Below are 16007 nucleotides of genomic sequence, written 5' to 3'. Positions count from 1 at the left end.
CTTTTGTTCAGATTTTTCAGCAATTCGTTTTCTAGATGGTTCTGCTATCATCTTTAATGTCAGGATTGAGTCAGAGTAGATAAAGTAATAAAATACTCTGCAGCCACAGCCAACGCAAGCAGGGTCTGGGCGCCACATTACTGCTTCTCATCAGCTTCACTAAGGCATTGGTGAGTCTAGGGGAGGTTCAGAGTGGTGGCCAAGCCTCAAGATCTACCTGGTAATGCTGGCATGCATACTCTGATCACTTCTCATCTAAGCAGGAACAAAGAAGCCCCTTGCATGGCTTCAGCTTATACATGAGGGGAGGCCGTGTTTTAACCCCATATTATGACTGCTTGATCTTCTTCGCCTGCTATTTGAGATGCTGGCCTTCTCTGGGGCACTCTGGTCAGCTAGGCAAAGTAGGAGTTGGCGAAGAGCAGAAAGGGCTGTTCCCAGGCCTGCACCCGCTGCCCTAACTCTGCTGTCATATAGATCCTGCATTCATTAGGATTCTCCTGAGAAATAGAACCAAAAGAATGTGTGTGTGTGTGTGTGTGTGTGTGTGTGTGTGTGTGTTTATACATATATACATATAGAGGAAAAAGAGAGAGAAGAGAAAGTGCTTTATATATGGAATTATGGAGGCTGAGAAGCCCCAAATTTGCATTCAATAAGCTGGAGACCCAGGAGGGTGGTGATGTAATTCCATTCCAATCTGAGTCTGAAGGTCTGAGAACCAGGAGAGCTGATGGTATAGTCCCAGTCTGAAAACCCCAGCAGGCCAGAGACCCAAGAAGGGCCAGTGCTTCAGTTCAAGTCCAAAGGTCAGAGGAAACAAGGTGCCAGGTCAGCACAGTCAGACAGGAGGAGTCCCTCTGACTCCGTCATTCTGTTCTCCTCAGAGTCTTCAGCTGGTGAATGAGCAACACCCCCCCAACCCCCATTCACTTGCAGGGCAATCTGCTTCTTCAGTCTACTGATTAAAATACTAATCTCATCCAGAATCACCCCCACAGAACCCCTAGAATAATGTTTGCACAGGAGCCTGGGTACTTCATAGCCCAGTCAAGTTGATATTAAATTAACCAAACCAAACACTGAAGCAGCATGAAATCTAACACCCCTTGTCTGATGCTCAGAATGATTTCTCCCTTCTCCACCATCACTTCCACCTCTGGATCAACTACTAGATAAATGGCACTGCCCTATTTATCCACACAATCAGAAACCATCCACAGAGCTCTGGAAAGATGCTCAAATCCTGTTTTCCTTTTACATTTGAGGAGCTTGCAATTCTCTCGTTGAACAGAACAGAGCCTGTCCTAGTCAACACAGGCTGCCATAAGACTATCACAGACTGAAGGTTTAAAGGGGTGCTTAAACTACAGAACATCTAATTCTCAAGGTTCTAGAGGTTGGAAGTCCAAGATCCAGATAGCAGCATGATTAGACTCTGGCCCCATCTTTCTTCTTTGCTTGAGGAAGACCACCTTGTTGCTGTGTCTTCTTCACCTGTGGAGAGAGAAAGAGCAAGCTTGCTAGAAAGGGCACTGATCCTGTCATGGGGGCCCCATCCAAAGGCTTCATCTTCAAATCACATCACACTGGAGGTTAGGGCTTCATATTAATTTGGAAGAGGACAGTTCACTCCACATCAGAACCCATGGAGGATTTAAGCTGAGAAACAGGCACGAACAGGCTGAGTTTCATAAAAGTCATGCTGGTGTCACTGGGGACAAATTTTGGAGAGAAACTCTGGGGGCAAGGGGCTCAGGATGGGGAGTTGAGGAGTTGGAGGGGGATCACAGAGATATTTAGATAATTATAATATTCCATGGAATTTAACAGGATGCAAATTAAGAGCTTGTTTAACTGGTTTTGGGGTTTTGTTTGGTTTTTCTTTTCAAGTTTCACAGAGTGGTCAATTAACCCAAAGTACAGATCCTGATTCAGTAGAATGGGCTGGAGCCTGAGAGTCTTATGAAAAACTCCTAGATGATGTCAAGATGCTGGTACTCAGACTCACTACTTTGAGCAGCAAAGACAAGGAAGGTAGTGGAGAGAACCAACCAGAATGTCTTCAGGGAGCCTGTGTGCTCCATGTGGTTGTAACATACCTAGTTGTGTGTGTGTCATGGAACGAGATGTGAACCTCCATTGAGCCTTGGTTCCTAAATTTGCATAGTTGCTTAGCAGTCTATAGCAAACACCCTCTTCCAACAACGCAAGAGAAGACTCTACACATGGACATCACCAGATGGTCGACAATGAAATCAGATTGATTATATTCTTTGCAGCCAAAGATGGAGAAGCTCTATACAGTCAGCAAAAAAAAAAGACCGGGAGCTGACTGTGGCTCAGACCATGAACTCCTTATTGCCAAATTCAGACTTAAATTGAAGAAAGTAGGGAAAAACCACTAGACCATTCAGGTATGACCTAAATCAAATCCCTTATGATTATACAGTGGAAGTGAGAAATAGATTTAACAGACTAGATCTAATAGACAGAGTGCCTGATGAACTATGGGTGGAGGTTTGTGACATTGTACAGGAGACAGGGATCAAGACCATCCCCATGGAAAAGAAATGCAAAAAAAGCAAAATGGCTGTCTGAGGAGGCCTTACAAATAGCTGTGAAAAGAAGAGAAGTGAAAAGCAAAGGAGAAAAGGAAAGAGTTCCAAAGAATAGCAAGGAGAGATAAGAAAGCCTTCCTCAGCAATCAATGCAAAGAAATAGAGGAAAACAACAGAATGGGAAAGACTAGAGATCTCTTCAAGAAAATTAGAGATATAAAGGGAACATTTCATGCAAAGATGGGCTCAATAAAGGACAGAAATGGTATGGACCTAACAGAAGCAGAAGATATTAAGAAGAGGTGGCAAGAATACACAGAAGAACTGTACAAAAAAGATCTTCATGACCCAGATAATCACTGTGATGTAATCACTCACCTAGAGCCAGACATCCTAGAATGTGAAGTCAAGTGGGCCTTAGAAAGCATCACTATGAACAAAGCTAGTGGAGGTGATGGAATTCCAGTTGAGCTATTTCAAATCCTGGAAGATGATGCTGTGAAAGTGCTGCACTCAATATGCCAGCAAATTTGGAAAACTCAGCAGTGGCCACAGGACTGGAAAAGGTCAGTTTTCATTCCACTCTCTAAGAAAGGCAATGCCAAAGAATGCTCAAACTACCACACAGTTGCACTCATCTCACACCTGGTGGGCTACAGTCCATTGGGTCGCTAAGAGTCAGACAAGACTGAGCGACTTCACTTTCACTTTTCACTTTCATGCATTGGATAAAGAAATGGCAACCCACTCCAGTGTTCTTGCCTGGAGAATCCCAGGGATGGGGGAGCCTTGTGGGCTGCTGTCTATGGGGTCACACAGAGTCGGACACAACCGAAGGAACTCAGCAGCAGCAGCTGAACACACTGGTAAAGTAATGCTCAAAATTCTCCAAGCCAGGCTTCAGCAATACGTGAAACGTGAACTTCCAGATGTTCAAGCTGGATTTAGAAAAGGCAGAGGAACCAGAGATCAAATTCCCAACGTGTGCTGGATCATTCCAGAAAAACATCTATTTCTGCTTTATTGACTATACCAAAGCCTTTGACTGTGTGGATCACAATAAACTGTGGAAAATTCTTCAAGAGATGGGAATACCAGACCACCTGACCTGCCTCTTGAGAAACCTGAAATGCTGGTCAGGAAACAACAGTTAGAATTGGACATGGAACAACAGACTGGTTCCAAATAGGAAAAGGAGTACGTCAAGGCTATATATTGTTTAACCTATATGCAGAGTACATCATGAGAAACACTGGGCTGGAAGAAGCACAAGCTAGAATCAAGATTGCCTGGAGAAATATCAATAACCTCAGATATGCAGATGACACCACCCTTATGACAGAAAGTGAAGAGGAACTAAAAACCATCTTGATGAAAGTAAAAGAAGAGAGTGAAAAAGTTGGCTTAAAGCTCAACATTCAGAAAACGAAGATCATGGCATCCTGTCCCATCACTTCATGACAAATAGATGGGGAAACAGTGGAAACCATGTCAGACTTTATTTTCTGGGGGCTCCAAAATCACTGCAGATGGTGATTGCAGCCATGAAATTAAAAGACACTTACCCCTTGTAAGGAAAGTTATGACCAACCTAGATAGCATATTCAAAAGCAGAGACATTACTTTGCCAACAAAGGTTCGTCTAGTCAAGGCTATGGTTTTTCCTGTGGTCATGTATGGATGTGAGAGTTGGACTGTGAAGAAAGCTGGGTGCTGAAGAATTGATATTTTTGAACTGTGGTGTTGGAGAAGACTCTTGAGAGTGCCTTGGACTGCAAGGAGATCCAACCAGTCCATCCTAAAGGAGATCAGTCCTGCGTGTTCATTGGAAGGGAGTTGCTGATGGACAGGGAAGCCTGGTGTGCTGCGATTCATGGGGTCACAAAGAGTCGGACACAACTGAGCAACTGAACTGAACCGAACTTAGCAGTCTATGATCACACAACACCAGGTCTAACAGCATTTGTTCTGGGAAGAAAGCAATGGAAAATTGGTTGTAATCACCTTGCAGGAGCTTGTTATGCATTATAAGACTTATTAAATGACTTCTTCTTAAAGGGAGACGGGTATTTAAAAAACAGCTTTAAAATGGTCCAATGATAGCTCTTTACAACTAAGTTAATTTCAAAATCAAACTTTGCGTTGAAGTCTTCCTTCTTTGTACTTCCTTAATGCAGGCAGAAGAGAAGTGGGAACAGGGAAGTAGGTCATTAAGGGCTACATACAATCACTGCCTCTTTGGGGAGATGCTTTAGGGCTTTGCACTGGGGAGGTGAGACCTTGTACTGCTCATATTAGGTGAGTTTCTGAGTCTGAAAGGACCTCTAGGAATTACAAAACCCTTTGGTTCACAAAAGCTCTTTCGATTCTTCACTTCTTTAGAATAATTTGCCTCCAGAGTCTGTATCATGGGGTCCTCATCGCCCACTAAATTAGTTGTCATTCTAATCAATTCTGTTGGTGTTAACCCATGATCCATAGCTGAGGTGGTGTAAATGTAGGCCAAGTTCACTGTGTATAATTTATTTGGTGTGAAGAAAATAAATCATCACATATAATTTATACAAAGTGCATGATTCATACCCTCAAACTTCTACTTTTAATTGGAAATGCACTTTTGGCTATGAAGAATATGGGAGGCTGGATTTCTGGATTTCTAGTGCTACTTTCCAACCTGGGCAGGAAGGCAGGGTTAACTTTAAGGGATGTGAAACGCCCACTCAAATGACATCCCTGGGTCACCAGGCAGCAGGTCTAGGTGATGCTCAAACCCTACAGCCAGGAGGGTAAACAGGTGCAGTGCAATGTGGTTTGTAAGTTCACATGAATCCAGATAATCCTCTTCTATCCCACTCTTTTCTGATGTCGCTTCTTTCTCCGACTAAGGTTACAAATTACTCTCATGAGCAATGTAGCTGCAGCGTTCAGGGAAGCATTCTCAGATTAAGTTGGTCCAGGTGAGCCTTTCAGAAGGCTGCGGAAGCCATTGAGAATGCAATCTTGAAGTTGACATTGCAGATGGTGCTGGCAAGTCCATGGGAAAAACCCTCCCAAGAGGCACGGAGCAGCAGATGGAATTGGATTCTTGCAAAAACAATATCCCCCTCTCAGACAGGCTCTGGCCACTCCAGGTCACCTGATTGCCTCCCAGATAAAAATTAACACTGTAGTAGATGCCATGTGAGCACTGCTGGGTCCTGTTATCAGGAGGTTTTGCAGTTGTCCCCTCATCTAACTTAATCCTGACAACACTCTTCAGAGGTGACTCGCACTGTATTCCTGTCTAAGTGAAGGACCCTCGATACAAACACATGAAATGGCTCATCCACAGGTTAGAAAGAGGTAGAAAGGGAACTCAAAGCAGGTCTATTGGACTCAAAACCCTGGGTTATTCCCGCCAGGCTGCACTGCCCCTTCCAACCTACCTGACTCAGGCTCTTTGTTAGGCTTGTCCCAGTTTGAGCATCCCGTGGTCACCTCCCTGCTTAAGGCATGTCCATGCCCTGGCTCAGTTCTGGAGTGCTCTGACTGGTCAGGGAATGAGATCATTTAGATCTGGACAGATCTGGTTCAGCTTGTCCTCAAGGGGTAAGAAATAGTAACAAAATAGGAATTCATGAAAAGCAATGAACTTAGCAGCCCAGCGTGGCAGGTGTCTTGGGGTGTTTTATGTGAATCATGTGACATATCTGGTATTCCCTCAGAGGCATACATCTCAAAACAACCCCTTCTTGAAAAATACAATAGTTATGAACCGTGATTTGTAATATCACAAATCACACAAAATATCACAGTCCCAGGAGAACTGAAAAGAGCTAAGGAAATTGCACTGTGTCTTTGAAAAACAGCCTGAGAAGTAGTATCTCTCTGATGTTACAGGCTGCAGCCCCAACTCTCATCAGAGGATAAATCAATTTGCTGCAGCTGTGGGCTGCTAGTGAGGTCCAGGGCACGTGGCCAGACTCACGCTAAGAAAAGACAAAGCTGGGGTGAAGAGTAGCTGAGGTTCCGTGATGCCCTCGCTGGCCGCCTGTGGGGAGTCTGCAGCCTGCCTCTCCTGATTCCAGTTCTTATTTTCAAATTATTGGAAGGCAATGTCTGTGTAAAAGGAGGTCACCTCCAGCTGACCCTGCCCCCCAGGGAGAGGAGCAGCTTGGCGTATCTTCCTCTCCAACCTGGAGGAGAACTCAGCAAGAAACAGAGTGGAGACCTGGACCCAGCAAATCTTTTCCTCCGGGGGGCCTTTGCTCCAGATTTATTTTGTAAGATTTGGTCAAAGCAGGGAACATTTTATGACACATTTGAGATTTGCCTCCTTGCTTCCCTGGTAGCTCAGCTGGTAAAGAATCCGCCTGTGGGAGATGTGGGTTCAATCCCTGGACGGGAAAAATCCCTGGAGAAGAGACTGGCAACCCACTCCAGTATTCTGGCCTGGAGAATTATTTCATGGACAGAGGAGACTGGCAAGCTACACACTCTCCATGGGATCACAAAGAGTTGGACACAACTAAACAACTTTCACGTCGCTGGATCAGTTAAGGCTGACCTTCAGGGTCTCTCTGAGGCTGTCCTGCACTGCTTTCTTGTCCTGCAACTGCAGGGCAGCTGGTGTCCTGCTCCAGGGCCTGGGGAAGCCCCACCTCCTATGAAGCCCCGCTCCTGCCACCCGCCCTTATCACCTCCCCTGCAAAGAACAACGGTATCTGTTGGCTGCCCATCCTTCCCCAAGCCTGCCAGGCCTGGGAGCGACAGCAAACCACCTCTGACTTTCTGCCCCTACAGGTTTAGGCAGAGGCAGGAGAGCTAGAGAGCTGGGACAGAGGGCCTGAAAGACTCCGCTCAGGGCAGACAGGTAGGGGCGGGGAAGGAGGGAGCTGGAGAGGTGCTTCACCCAGAGGTTGCTATCCCCACTGAGCCCAGAGTGACCCAGAAACAGCACACAGAGGAGACAGAGCCCAGGAGAAATGCTGTGAAAGGACAGACCAGCAAGCAAGCTATGCTCATACCCGTGGGGTCTGAGGTTCCATGGAGGCAGTGGGTGAGAAGCCAGGAGCCCAGGGAGAGAAGGGAGCTGGCTTCCACCACACCCCCACCCACCCACATCACCTTCCGGCTCTGTGTCCCTACACCAGACTTCACAGCCTGAAGAGCCTATTCCCTTATTTAACCCTCTGGATAACCCTCACCTGCACTTCCATGATGGCTCAGCAGTGAAGAATCTGCCTGCAATGCAAGAGACGTTCAATCCCTGGGTTGGGGAGATCCCCTGGAGAAGGGAATGACTGACTACCCTGTCCTTTAAGCTGAATTTCCTTGGGTGTATTCTTGCCTGGGAAATCCCATGAACAGAGGAGCCTGGCAGGCTACAGTTCATGGGGTTGCAAAAGAGTTGGACACGACTTAGCGACGAAACCACCACCACCATAACCTTCATGTAACAAACCAGGAGGATGAGCATTGTCCCTGATTTATAGATAAGGAAATCAGAACTCAGGAGGCTGAATAGTTGAGCCAAAGTTATAGAGTCACTATGGTTATAGAGTCACTATATGTCCATGGTGTGGAAGGGCCATCTGGTGACCCACCTGTGTGTCAGGCCTTTTTTCCAGGCTTTTTTGGGTAGAATGTCTCTCCTGGCCATGCAAACCCAGTCGGTCTTTCAAGCCTCCTCAGTATTTCCCTGCCCGCCTCCCACCAACCCAGAAAGGACTGCTCATAACCTCTACGCCCCAGCAAACGTCCATCACTGCTCTTCTTCAGACCTTTTCCAGCTCTGGTTTCTGTGCAAGGCAGTCCCCCACCTCGCCCTTGAGCTGCTGGAGGGCAGAGGCTCCGCGTGTGTTCACGCCTCCGCACCAGCAGTTTCTGGAAGCATGGATGAGTATCCTTTTCACTAGTCCGTTTCTCTCCCTAAAGTGAGACAACAGAAAATGACACCACGCAAAATGGGGCCACATGAACGGCTGCTTAGAAAGACGCCAAGTTGATTTTCAGATCTGTTGAGAGGCAGTCCCCAAATGAGATTTTCCAACCCCTCTTTCAGTAGCGGAGGGCTTGGTTTCTGTGCCCAACTTCCTGCTTCTCAAATCTTTGTGAATTTCCTTGGGTGTGTTGAATGGGATGAAATCAAACCGAGTCCTTCCCTGATTCAGAGAAGTTCGGAAATTTCTTTGATCAATAATGAGAATGACACTGTTTGGCTGGGTTTTTACTGGTTGAAAACATTTTGCTCAGATTAGCTGTAAAGATTTCAACACCAAAGGCATCGTCTCTCAGAGATGGGAAATGTAAGGCAGGCCTGCAGATCAGCCAGCATTTGCAAGTTGGAGAGAACTTTGATTAAACAAAGGGAATGTCCTGATGTTTCCTGAGCCGGAGACTGAAACGCCATTGTCTGGGTAAAAATCGAATTCAGCCCAGCCCTGGTCTTCACCTTCAGACGTGGCTTTCCTGTGACGTTGTTCTGACCGTGAACTTAAAGAGAGCCCTGCAGCTGTGACTAATTGTTTTCAGTTCTCATTGATTGTCAAGACTCCTGACAAAATTCTCAGAAATAGAAACAGAATCTGCTGCATGGGCAAGACATCCACCATGTGTATGAGAACACCCCCGATACAAGCCCTCTCTCCATCTGCTTGGAGAGCTCCTTAGAGAGCAGGTGAGGCCGTTTGGAGTGCCAGAATAACAGCAGGAATGATTTCCTCCAGGATTAAAGGTTTCTTTGAGGGGGAGGCAGGGGTGACGATGTGCCCAATGTGCGTGTATGTAGGAAACATGGATTCAACCAGGTAAAACTGGGTTTTGAATGGATGTCATTCACTGGTCCAGCTGCAAAATGCATCTAACAATGTGATTATACCATTCCAAAACTATTAAAGTTCAATGGTCAGACTTCGGCTTCTTATTGGGGGGAAAAAGGGAGCCAAGTTTCAAATGATAACAGTTTATCACTTTAAAAGGCATGCAGGTTGCAGGGAAAGTACCGGTGTGCCTTCCGGTAGAAACATCCTCTTTGTGTGCCTTCCGAAGCTCTCCACGCTCTGTTTAGAAGCCAATCACAGGCAGGCACGAATGGAGCCCGAATCGAAACCAGCTTGCCCTTTCAGGAGTCAAATTCGCCTTTGTTGATCAAGGGGCAATCCCACTCTATTACAGAAGCTAAACAGAAGATTGAACCCCAGCCCTTCCAAGAGCAACTGATTCAGTCATTAAGATTCCCAAACCTTGCACCACCTTTTGAATTCACAACCAAGCCTTGGTGTCAGTTCTGAAAGCACCTGGGACCCCAGATTTTTCATTGTTGGTGGCCAGTAGTGAAAACAAAAAAGAAAAAGTATATAAAGTACATAAACATATATGTATCTACCATATATATATACACACATGTACATATCCATATAGTCACGGAAACTCACAAATAATCTATTCATTCTTTTTTATGTAAATATATTCATGGAAAAAGAGAAATAAATGAAAGCAAACTGTTAGTTGCTCAGTTGTGTCTGACTCTTTGCGACCCAATGGACTGTAGCCCACCCGGCTCCTCTATCCATGGAATTCTCCAGGCAAGAATATTGGAGTGGGTAGTCATTCTCTTCTCCAGGAGATCTTCCTGACCCAGGGATCAAACGTGGATCTCCTGCATTGCAGGCCAATTCTTTACCATCTGACCAAATAGGGGATGGAAATACTAGGAGACTGATCCTGACATGGTCTCTCTTGTACCAGGAGAGAAGAAGGTAAGTGAATTGGTGAGAAATAGACTTTAATTCCTGCTGATTGCTGATTGGAGTTCAACTAGAGCATTTCACAATTATTTGGGAATTTTCATGTATGGGCCAGGGACTGGATTTGCAAAATGTGCGCTGAAAATGAATACTTGGAATTCTACAAAGATGTTTGTGGGTGAGACGTTTCACTAAAACACAGTTGATGCTATAAATCATTTCTTCAGGATGTTCATTCTCACCAGATGAGTCATGGGTGGGTGGTCCCTTTGGTGTGGTATGTTCCTGGATGACAACACTCAAGGGGACCCTCAGTGGCCTCGAGGGAGGCCTGCCACTTACACAGAGTCAAGGGCAGAAGCTGAGGAGTGGGTGTCTGAAAGGCTGACTCAAGAGCGGACAGTGGCTGGGAATCCACTGCTCTCTACAATCCCTGGGGAAGACGTGCGTTTATTGATTTAACATAATTGGCTTTTCAATGGCAGCTCTTTAAAAAAAAAGAATTTCACAGTTTAACTAAGTGGGAGGAATTTTGAAATCCACTGGACTAGGCAGTTTTGTAAGCATTCAATCTTAAATCTCTGTTACTGGTTCCATCTTAGTGTTTCTACTAGACAGTCTGGCTTTTTAAAAACATCTTAATAATAATAATAATAATGTACATACTCAGTCATGTCCCATTCTTTGTAACCCCATGGACTGTAGACCATCCTATTTCCACGGGATTTTTCAGGCAAGAATACTGGAGCGGGCTGCCATTTCCTATGCAGAGGGGTCTTCCCAATCCAGAAATCAAACACAAGACAAATCTCTTGTGTCTCCTGTATTGGCAAGCAGATTCTTTACCACTAGCGCCACCTGAGGTAAAAAAAAAAAATAATAATAATAAAGGGGCCCTTTTAACTATGAGAGTCACAAAGGCTGGAGTTTTTTAAAACATTTTAATGTCCTTTGAGAAGGAATGTCCTGGATGGTGTTGAATGCTATCATCCAGAAGAGCTGCTATCATGCTGATAAAACATTTTGGAACCTGTCGACCTGTATCAACACACAGGTAGAGGATACATCTGTCATTTATAGGGTCCCCTTTCTGATCTTCACTTGTCAGAAATTCCTAGCATCATTTTTTTTTTTTTTGAATGCCAAGTTGCATTGTTTTCTCCCCAGACTATCCTATCTTTTTAATGGTCATTTTGACAAGTTGTACATTTCCACTGTTAACTTTACAGTTTATGAAACGTATTTAAAGGTATTGTCTCATTTAACCTGCGTCCGCCTGGCAATGCAGGAGATGCAAAAGATGCGGTTTCAATCCCTTGGGTAGGGAAGATCCCCTGGAGGAGGAAATGGCAACCTAAGTATTCTTGCCTGGAGAATCCCCTGGACAGAGAAGCATGGTGGGTTACAGTCCATAGGGTCTCAAAGAGTTGGACATGACTGAGCAGAGCAGTCACAGCCTATCAAAAGAAGTATCAACCACATTTATCATTTCTTCTCCAAGATTATTTTCTCAAGTATGAAGACATTAAATCAAGAGAGAAGAAAATTTGCTGGAGCAGATATTAGACTTTTTTCCATTGCAAATTATCTTTATTAACCGGCTGTCTGGGAACTGCTCCAACCTGCGGTGAGGTTCTCATTGATAACGCCCTGTTTCTAAGCAACACCACTGGGCAAGCCCATGTGCAGGAATGGTCAGCTGCTGCTCTGTGACTTCAACCAACACAGCTCTTTTGCTGGATGTGCCTCTGTTTAGTTTGATATCCATTTTTACAGTAGACTTCTTTAAACTTACAGCTGAAAATGAGGCACCCTGAGCTCACATCCCACCCAGAGCAAGCCTGGAGGGTCCGCAGTCCAAGGATTTTGTTTAATATCAATGTTACTACTACTAATACTATTTTAAAACACGGTCAGATACTTGTCTCTCCTGCCAGGGCAAGACCCACATAGGGATGGCCGTGGGTGAGAGTGAGAGCAAATACTCCCAGAACTGTCCACATCTGCACCCTCTACACCTCAGCAAACATCCATCACTGCTCTTATTCAGACCTTTTCAAGCTCTGGCTTGTCTGCTAGGCCGTCCCCCCTCTCACCTTTGAGCTGTTAGACAGTAGAGGATCTGCATGTGTTCATGTCTCTGCACCAGCAGAGTTTCTGGAAGCATGTGTGAGTATCCTTTTCACTACACCATTCCCCTCCCTGACGTGAGACAACAACCACAAGAAAAATGACACCACACAAAACAGGGGCCACACGAGAGGCTCCCCATGCCTGCCATCCTTCATCTTCATCTCTAAAATCATGTCATAACAGTACCTCATTGCCAGCTATTTGTGAGGATGGAAGGAGGTAACCCCGTACCTGCTCAGGGCTCACAGACAGAAACTGCTCAGGAAACACTGGCTACTCTTGTGAATGTCGTTCTGACCCTGTGCCTTTGAAATAACACTGCTCATACGCAGGAGTCTGCTGGCACAGTGGAAAGGAAGGGCTAGAACTCTGGAGTCAGGACAACCTGCTCTGTAGCTGCCGTGACCACTTCCTTCTCGGAAAGCTTGGCCAGGTGGCTTCAGCTGTCTGCAGCTTACCACCTTATTCATTAATAAATTAGCAAAGTGAATGCCTAACCTCAGGTGGTTTTAGGAAGAGTTCCGTGAAATAAGTTCACACGAGAAAACAATACACACATACACACCCCACTCAATAAACACTGATCTCCATCCTTTCTTTGAATAATGAGTATTTAACAAAGCATTGACACCTGGTGGGTGTTCAAGAAGTACATATTCTTGCCTGAAACTTCTAAATTGCTCATCTATTATTCTTGCCATAATGTGTAGGTTATTATAGCAAGTGGAGCATGAAGAGGCACCAAAAATGCAAAACATAGCAGACAAGAGTCATCCTATCCTGTGTGGTAAGATTTAGAACAACTGAACTTTGGAATTCCTCTTTCTGTTGCACCAATAGCCTTGGCAGCTCAGGCTCTATGGTTCCAAAGAAAACTTTGTCTTCTTCTCAAAGAGCACGTTACCAAGCTGCATGATGCCTGACCTGCAGGAGCCACTGGCTCAGGCCCACTCTGGGGACACCCTTCCATCTCAAGATAGCTGATCTGGAGATTTCAGCTGACCTGAGGAATCAGCAGGAAGCACAAGTGATCCATTTGTCTTCAGCAGTGCTGGTCATTGTTGATAGTTTAGCTCTCAGAAATGCCCCTAACACGCCCAGAGTAAGAGCAAAGCCCTCGCTGGGGTTCGGGCTCCCTCCCTCTCTCAAAGCTCTGGTGACACCTTAGTCCTGGCCTCCTTGCCCTCTGTGTCCACACGACATGCTCCTTCCTATTCTTCTGCTTCTCCAGGAGTGCCCATCCCACTTCTCAGCCTTGTGAACACCTCGGTGTCCTTCGGTGGGCTAAACATTTCCTCATTTCATTTGCAAAATTAGCACATGGCTCTTGTGAACCCAGAGCAGCCATTCTCATGCTTCTTATAAATGCCACACTGCCCTGCGACCCTTGTCACACATGTCTGTCTTCTTCGCTGAGCTGGGACCTCCGAGAGCAGGAGGACTGTGTCGGCTTCGTTCAACACTCTGGTCCCAGTTCACTGAAGTAACTTTACTTCAGTTACTTGCCCATTGCCATCTCTGCTAGACTGTGAGCTCCTTTAAGGCCAAAGTCAAACCTACCATGTTTCCCTGAAGGGCATACAGCCTAATAAGTATTAATCAACTCTATGACTAATGTGTGGTAAAGAACCTACTTGTCGACGCAGGAGACATAAGAAACACCAGTTTGATCCCTGGGTCGGGAAGATGCCCTGGAGGAGGAAAGGGCAACCCCCTCCAGTATTTTTTCCTAGAGAATCCTATGGATAGAGAAGCCTGGTGGGCTACTGACATAGGGTCGCAAAGAGTCAGACACAACAGAAGTGACAGCAAGCAGGCATGAATAACATGAGTTTCTAGAGGGTGGAAGAAAGTCTCGATTGTGTGTATATCCACCAGTTCTGAACACAACGCCTAGCCTGTAATTGGTGTCTATAACTGCCTGAAGCAGCACAATGAAGGAAGATGATGGCCCTCTGTTATAATCCTGGCTCAATCCTAGCTGGACTTTGTCTACCTTGGCCAGATCTGGCCTTTCAAGTACTCCTCACTAAATAAAAAATCCAGGCATGTTGGCGGCCTTGGAGCACAACGAACAGCTCAGCTTGGCTTGACTCACATTCTGGTCTGTCAAGAATCTCTTCTACGCAAACATCCCAGGGTGAACCTCAGAGACTGATGGGACCAGCAGCAAACTGACAACCTGGTTTCTAGAACACGTTCAAGACACTTGCCGGGGACAAAACCATCTTCTCATCTTTATTTCGCTACTATCATGCAAAGTAAAAATATTAACTCTTCCACGAAAATAAAAATCATTTGGGGACATCTCACTTTCTCCAGCTTTCTCCAATGAAACCTACCAGAACTGACATCTTTAAAAGACTCATTTATGACTTTGCCTGCACTTTTTCTCTTTGACTTTAGCGGATGGAGATCCCTTTGTACTAAGATTCTTCCATCAGCATTTCTTAAAATACTGCCTTGGGATATGTGTCCTTAAAGTGATAAATAGAGATGGACCTCCTAGGTCAAATGAATTTGTGGACTTAAATGCTAAGCCTGCAGCACAGTTCTCTGCTTAGCTCTACTCAGCCTAGTGTTTCCCAGACTCCCCGTTCTAATACCCATGTCTGTAACTCTCATTTCCCTGGTGGCTCAGAAGGTAAAAAATCTGCCTGCAATGCAGAAGACCAAGGTTCAGTCCCTGGACTGGGAAGATCCCCTGGAGAAGGGAACGTCAATCCACTTCAGTATTCTTGCCTGGAGAATCTCATGGACAGAGGAACTTGGCAGGCTACAGTCCATGGAGTCACATAGAGTTGGACAGGTCTGAGCAACTAACACTTTCGTTGGACGTGTAGAATCTCTCTCATAGTCTTCTTTTGTTTGGATTTTTTTATTTCCACAATGCTTTAAAGATGTGAAACCATCTCAGCTCGTGGTTTGTAGAAAAATAGGCAAGGGCTGCATTTGGCCAAAGGCAGCATTTTGCCGATCCTACTCTAGAGTATTTTTCCCTGACAATCAGTTGGCAGGCTGAACATGAGTCCAGTAAGCTCCTAAGCCCAGAGTTTGAGTTACTCTTGACGATCTTTCACATTCTGCCTTTTGGACATCTACGGAAATTGCCGGTTCTTATAAAAGCGTTTTCTTGGCCCTCTGAGGGCAGAAGGCAAATACCATAAGTATTATTATAAGACTATGAATGGCATTTGGATCACTCCTGGGTGACCAGTGCTGTCACAGGGACTCTACCTGTGTCATTGCAACAACCATGCCGGCAGAAGCTGATGAAGAAAGGGTTCAGATCTGGCTCCCCAGCTGCACACCCTGCGAACTGCACGGATCGGTCTCATGACTACCCAGCTAACTAGCCATAGACTGTGACCAACTCTACCCAATTTCACAGGAACCCTGGAGCACAGGGCAATGAGCCACACGCTGGGGCCACCTGGTCATAACACCCTCCCTGGCGGCTCACCAACTGCTCCCACCCATCCTGGCTGTGGATTTTGCCCATGGAGTTCTGTCCAATCAAAGTTTCTGGGATCAAAAACACCTGGGTTCAAATCTTATGTTCATCATCACAGTATTTGTATGATCT

At 45.5% G+C, this 16007-nt stretch overlaps 1 protein-coding gene across 1 annotated transcript in view; it reads right to left on the bottom strand.

Annotated features, from left to right (window-relative positions):
- LOC139185957 (histone H2B type 1-H-like) overlaps positions 1-15679 on the bottom strand; it is a 35583-nt gene extending 19904 nt beyond the window's left edge. The window contains exons 1-2 of the mRNA XM_070799832.1: positions 15659-15679; positions 8363-8471 (exon numbers count right to left, since the gene is read on the bottom strand). Of these exons, the coding sequence (XP_070655933.1) occupies positions 8363-8471; positions 15659-15679 (130 nt within the window). The remainder of the gene's footprint in view (positions 1-8362; positions 8472-15658) is intronic.
- Between the last annotated feature and the right edge of the window lie 328 nt (positions 15680-16007).

This window comes from Bos indicus, chromosome 11, assembly GCF_029378745.1.
Source record: "Bos indicus isolate NIAB-ARS_2022 breed Sahiwal x Tharparkar chromosome 11, NIAB-ARS_B.indTharparkar_mat_pri_1.0, whole genome shotgun sequence".
In the NCBI taxonomy this organism is placed as follows: Eukaryota; Metazoa; Chordata; class Mammalia; order Artiodactyla; family Bovidae; genus Bos; species Bos indicus.
This window is presented reverse-complemented; position numbering and strand designations above follow the sequence as displayed.